We start from the raw sequence: 5,746 nt of genomic DNA, 5'->3' as shown, positions 1-5,746 counted from the left end.
TTTATGGCTTTCGGAAGAATTGCGTTCAGCCCTTCCAGCTATAACCCACGCATCCCAGATCCACAACGTGTTGCAAGGCTGAGAGACCACACTTCTCACACGGACGGACAGCAGAACCCAGTCCACAAAAACCTTCGCTCAAGCTCCGCTCGCCTCCCCAGTGTAACCGCAGGCTCACACGCTCTCACGTATACAGAAAGCTGCGATCGCACCCGCCCGACACCCCTCGGGCCCGAAGCTGTAGAGCCTCACTGGCATCTGTTGCTCGGTTTTAACCCGAAGAACGAGGTTCGCCCTCCGCTTTGGGGTCCGGAATTCCGCTACCCGGGTAACAGGCAGTTTGATGAAGATTTCTGAAAGCCCATCTTTGCTGCCACCAGCAGAGTGGAGAGCCTCGGGAAAATCCTAACTTTAAACTCAGTTTTCCCTTTTCATTACAATTTCTTCACCCTGTAAGAATATTTAAAGAGAAAGCTATATGTTTGTGTCCCGCACCATCCTTCAGAAGGACCGAGTGGAATGGCTGATTCCTCCCTAAATCCTTTTTTCCCTTCTGCTTTTCTGCCACCCTTTTGATTTAACAGACACTAACTTCTCCGTTTCTTCTCCTTCTAGGACTGATTTCTTGGATCGTTCAGAACGCTCTGAGCTCTCGTATTTTTTAGGATGTGCCTTCTGAAACAGCTTACTGGCTGCTAAGCACTACTTTCTAGAAAAGCTGGATTAGTACCCCCGACAGGAAAAAAAACGGAGAAAAAAAAACAACCACACAAAACTAAAAAGCTTTTCGTGTATGTAACAGGCTAGTTTCTGCAGGAGATGCTTATCCTACTGAGTCTGTCACGTTTGCCCTGTAACAGAGAAAGTGCTTTTGTTACAGCTCAGCATTTCCAAGCTTTGTATCCTCACGGAGAAAAGAAGCTACATTTATACATTAAAAGGAGGAGATCTCCATCAAAGATGTGAATGGTTTTGGTTTCTGTGGTTTGTTGTTGGTTTGGTTGTTTGGGGTTTTTTGTTTTGTTTTGTTTTTGTTTTGTTTCATTGGGGTTTTTTTAACTTGTGAAAACGCATAGAATAAAAAACTGGAATGTGTGTTTCCTCTATAATAGATGTCCTAAATTGCCAAAGGGGCAAAGACCATAGCCAGCATGTAGGAATTTGATTATTAGTAAATTAAGAATAGAACAGAGGGGGAGAAATGTCCATTATGTTATCAATCTTGGAAAGAGAGAAAGAAAAAATAGAAAGCTCCTTGTAGCAAACAAGAATTTATTCTACCAAAAATACTTATGACAACGCATCCTAATGCAATACAAAAATAAAAAGAAAGTGAAGATACAATTCCTATATGATCACTTTCTTACAGACCTCATATATTGCTTTCATAAAAGAACCTAGGATGTGGCTAGGTTGAAATTGAATACAACTAAAACTTTGTAAGAAATGGCAAAATGGCACAGCAGAGGGAGGTAATAAACAGAAAATACTGACCAGGAAAAGGGAGGGGGGAATTAATTCACAGGAAAAATAAAGAAGGATAAGGAGAAGAAAGCAGGACCCTTGGAGAGGACGTCTTTACTTTCTCAGTAATTCAGATGCTGCAAGTCAATTGTAGTGAGTGTGTCTGTAAAAAAATCAAAACTGTCAGCAGAAATATCTACGGGACTGTCCAGAGATCCTGGCAAACTGGGGGAAACTGCATCCGAAAGCTGTAGGCAAGAATCTGTAGAGAAGACGCTAAAGTCCTGTAAAGAAGGGACATCTAGGGCCTCAGGACTGTCATTGTTCAGGCCAGCTGCACAGTTCTGGGCCATTGTTGAGAGGCAGTTTTGAACAGTGGGTGACTGATGTTGAAAATGTTTCAGATTTTTCTCATTGCTTGTTAAAGGAGAAACGGGGAAAGTTTGGGACTCGCCATTGTGCGTATTTTGTGCCTGCTGCTGGGAGAGGGCATTCTGCTGGAAAGCGTAGCCTTCCCGCTCCAAGAGAGCACCGGAGACGTTGGTGAGAGCTTGCTCAAAGAGGGATTTTTCCTCCTCTTCCTCCTCCACCGCTTTCTCGGGATCCTCTAGGCTCTTATATTTCCCCTCGCTGTTTTGGTTCTCCTTGCACTGGGTCTGTCTCTTGTGTTTCATCCTTCTGTTTTGGAACCAGACTTTGACTTGTCTCTCAGTCAGATCCAGCAAGGCTGCAATCTCAACCCTTCTTGGTCTACAGAGATACTTGTTGAAATGAAATTCTTTCTCTAGCTCCAAAAGCTGGGTGTTGGTGTAAGCCGTCCTCAGCCGCCTAGATCCACCGTTACTGCTATCAGGGATTTCAAGGGGATCTGTTAAAAAAAAAAAAAAAAGAAAGAAAGAAAGAAAGAAAAAGAAAGGAAAAGGAAAGAAAAGAAAAGGGAAAGAAAAAAAAAAGAAAGAAAGAAAAGAAAAACACCACCACACGCAACCCAAAGCACCACCGCCAGAACACCAAAGGCAAAAACACACATACACACACAAAATAGATAAATGCATGGATTGAATTTCAGCACCGAGCACATCGCATCCCGCGGGGTGGGGAGGGTGGGAGTGGAGGTGTGTGTGGGAGTGCTCTCTGTGCACGTATGTGTCTGTATCTATATGTCCATATAGCATAAAATAGCAACTGCAACAAAATGGCCGCCTTTGGATGCAGTAAATCCATTGTGTTGCACTGCTGAGCGCCTGGTGCTGCGTGCCCCTCGGCCACCCTCGCAAAATTACCGCCTCCAGCTCCCCAACCTCCCCACACCAGAGCAAACTTTATATTAGCCATACCGCAATTTATAATTAATGCATCAGCTGCTTAGCTGAGCGGGAGCAATCTATCACTCTTCATTACTGTCAAATATCCCAACTCTAGGACGGCGAGACAAGAGAGGTCAGCTCCAACTCAAATAAATCATCCCCCATTAAGCAAGTTTGGGGAAAGTTTGGGTTTCCAGAGAGCCCCGCCAGCTCTGTCCTCCCTACCCGCCCGCCCCTCCGCCTCGTCGCTCCGCAAAGCCGGGGCAATGTGGGCAGCCAAAAAAGCGGCCCGGCGGGGCCGTCGGCAAGTGTTTGGACTGACCTTTGTGGCTGAGGCAGGCAGGTCCAGCGGCTGAGGCGGAGGCCGAAGCGGGCGGCAGCGCGGATCGCTTGGACGCCTTTTTCTCTTTCATCCAGGGGTACTCCGGGGGCGGCGGGGCGCCGGCGGGGCCCGGGCTGCCGCTGCGACCGCGGGGGCTCGCCTTGGGGCGACCGCCGCCGCTGTGGCGAGGGTGGCTGCCGGGGTTCAGGCTGGGGATGGTCTGCTCGAAAGGAGGTGGAATCAGTGTCGAGTGTGAAAGCGTCGAGTTCTTGATTGATGAACTTTGAAATGTATCACCGACAGGGGGAAAAGATGTCAGGCACTCAGCAAGCGATGGCTGGCTATTGATAAAACCGATCTCTCGCTCAAATGCGAAATTCATGGCCTTCAACTGGCAGCCCCCGCGGAGAAAAAGTTCCCTCGGATTCAGGGGGCTCGGGGGGGGAAGGCCCAGGAAAAAGGAGAGAGAGGAGAAAAAAAATATAGCATAGAAGATCGCTGGTGGGGTGTTTTTTTTCTAATTCACTGATTACAGCCGTATGGGGACCGTGCTACTATTAAACTATTGAATTCATGGAGACAAGGTTGAAATTGGACCGAATTGGCTGTCACATGATTGCCTCTGCCCAATGACAATTTGGGCTTTAATCAAAAGAAGCCACTGTCTGTTTGATTGATCCAAAAAAGTCGGGAAGGAACGCCTCATTGGGGGCCAGAAAGGCTTTATTTACACTTTTTTAAAGAGGGAAATGATATGTCGAGTATCTATCCCCTCGGCGTCCTAATCTGAAATGATCTGGGCTGGGGGGGGAGGGTGCGTGTGCGTGGATATGTTTGTGAAAGAGGCTGCGAGTGTGTGTGTGCGAGTGTGTGTGTGTGAGTGTGCGTGTGGCTGCTTGTCCTGCAGCCTGCTGCCTTCCTCTCCTCCACCCGCACACTCTTCTCTCATTGTTTGGGACTGTCAGGAAAACGCTTTGCACCTCACAAATCATTTAAGCACCTCAATCTGACGCCTTGAGTCATTAACAAAGTAATCCATTAATCTTCAAAGTTTTGACATCGCCAGGCCCTCGCATAAGAAGTTGCACCCAGGCAGGAGTCTGAATCAGAGGGTCTTGATTTTTTCCTAGGAATAGCACTTCCTCCAAAACTAGTTTCTCCTTCCCGACTCAGCTTCGTGGGCTCCTTTTTCTCTCCTTCCTAATTTCTCTCTTCCTCTTCTTCTTCTTCTTCTTCTTTTTTTTTTTTTTTATGTTAATTTTAATTTTTTTTTCCTGGCTATCGACTGTACAGTAAGGAGAACAATTGGCCGCCGGTGCCGAGCCATTGTTTAACAGGATCTTCCTCAGCAACCTTGCTTCTAGGGGAAGAGTCACATAGGCAGCAACCCTTGTGCTTCATGACTTCCCTCTCCAGTTGGCTTCCCGGGATTGGACCATGAAACATAACCCTAGGAGTACCTCTCTGGCTGAGCCAAATAGTGAAGCTGCAAAAGCGCCTAGCTGTTGCCTCTTTTTAAAAAGCCAAACCAAAACAAACCAAAACAAAAAAACACCACAACAACAGCAACAACAACAAAAATCCCATGCCTTAGCTTGTGAACGATACTCCTGTCTGCTGGCACGATTTTCTTAATAACCGTAGTAGGCTGGGTCTGGTGAGTATTTTCGATTACCAGGAAATGTATGGGCTCGTAGCGGGTTTGTTTTCACGGGGCCAGGCAGAGAGAAAATGGTGCGGGGCTACGACTTGAGAGACGACACTCGCCTCCGACGCTTTGGGTCTTGCCGCCGACGTCTCCAGTCGCCCCGGATAGGTCGAGGCAAGTCCCGAATTTGGATGCTTTGGGCACAATTTTCCAAACAGACTCAGACGAGAGTGAGAGCGATGACAATGGTGGCCGCAATCAGCAGCCTGATAAATCCTATGGTCACAGCCGCCCTGGGCAGCCCGGACGGGGCTTGCCTTCCCGCGAAGCCCAGGGTGCCCGGCGGGATGGGCTGAGCCGGGGGCTGGGGTGGGAAGGCGCTTGCTTCGAGCCGCTCTCCGCGTCCTCAAGAAGACGGGGACCATCTATTTCCAGCGTGATGCGATGCCATCTCTTTTTATTTTCCGAGATGCCAAAAAGGCTTCTTCGTAATTGGGGGGGGGGGGAGAAGAAGAAGAAAAATAAAAAAAAAAAAAAAAAAAGGGGGGGGGGGGGGTTGGGGGGGTGGGAAGAGAGAGAGAAGAGAACAAGACCCCAGGCACTGCGCAGATCATTCTGCTTCCAGACTGGAGGAAGTGCATTTTAAAAATCGGGTTTAAGTTAATGTACCCACAAGATGTAACATATCTGCGAAGGCATTGGAGAGAGGGGGAGGGGCCGGGAGGCTTTAAATGAGCTTTTTGGTGGTTGCTTGTTTAAATAAAATATAGAACGAGAGTTGTCATTTAATCCCTCAAAAGGGATGCCTTACAAATATCGATGCTGCTGGAAAATGTGAGGGGTTTAATTTTCTTGCTTTTAGTCCAAACAAAGCTCTGGTGGTGTCTGTGCGTGATCAATCTTGGCCGCCAAAAGGTTTGACAGCTACTGGCCCTTAAGAACACATTTAAAGCTTCTTGCTCTTTCCAAGATCAAATGTGGCTGAGAAAAGAGGCAGAGCAAGAA

The 5,746-nt window shown here is 47.6% G+C and overlaps 1 protein-coding gene across 1 annotated transcript; it reads right to left on the bottom strand.

Moving 5' to 3' along the window:
- Positions 1-1,306: 1,306 nt before the first annotated feature.
- On the bottom strand, positions 1,307-3,475 carry HOXA2 (homeobox A2). The gene is made up of 2 exons (XM_064166865.1): positions 3,094-3,475; positions 1,307-2,332 (listed from the first exon to the last, which is right to left on the bottom strand). The coding sequence occupies exons 1-2, from the start codon at positions 3,473-3,475 to the stop codon at positions 1,587-1,589; spliced, it is 1,128 nt and encodes a 375-aa protein (XP_064022935.1). The 3' UTR covers positions 1,307-1,586.
- Between the last annotated feature and the right edge of the window lie 2,271 nt (positions 3,476-5,746).

The sequence above is a fragment of the Pogoniulus pusillus genome, chromosome 28 (genome assembly GCF_015220805.1).
Source record: "Pogoniulus pusillus isolate bPogPus1 chromosome 28, bPogPus1.pri, whole genome shotgun sequence".
NCBI classification, from domain to species: Eukaryota; Metazoa; Chordata; class Aves; order Piciformes; family Lybiidae; genus Pogoniulus; species Pogoniulus pusillus.
The sequence above is the reverse complement of the archived record's forward strand: the minus strand, read 5'-3'. Positions and strand labels throughout refer to the sequence as shown.

Bases quoted from the DNA above. Each gene is read 5' to 3' on its own strand.
- HOXA2 (XM_064166865.1), bottom strand. From the start codon at position 3,475: ATGAATTTCGCATTTGAGCGAGAGATCGGTTTTATCAATAGCCAGCCA. The intron at 2,333-3,093 runs GTCAGTCCAAAC...TTTTTTTAACAG, and splicing joins TGCCTGCCTCAGCCACAAAG to ATCCCCTTGAAATCCCTGAT.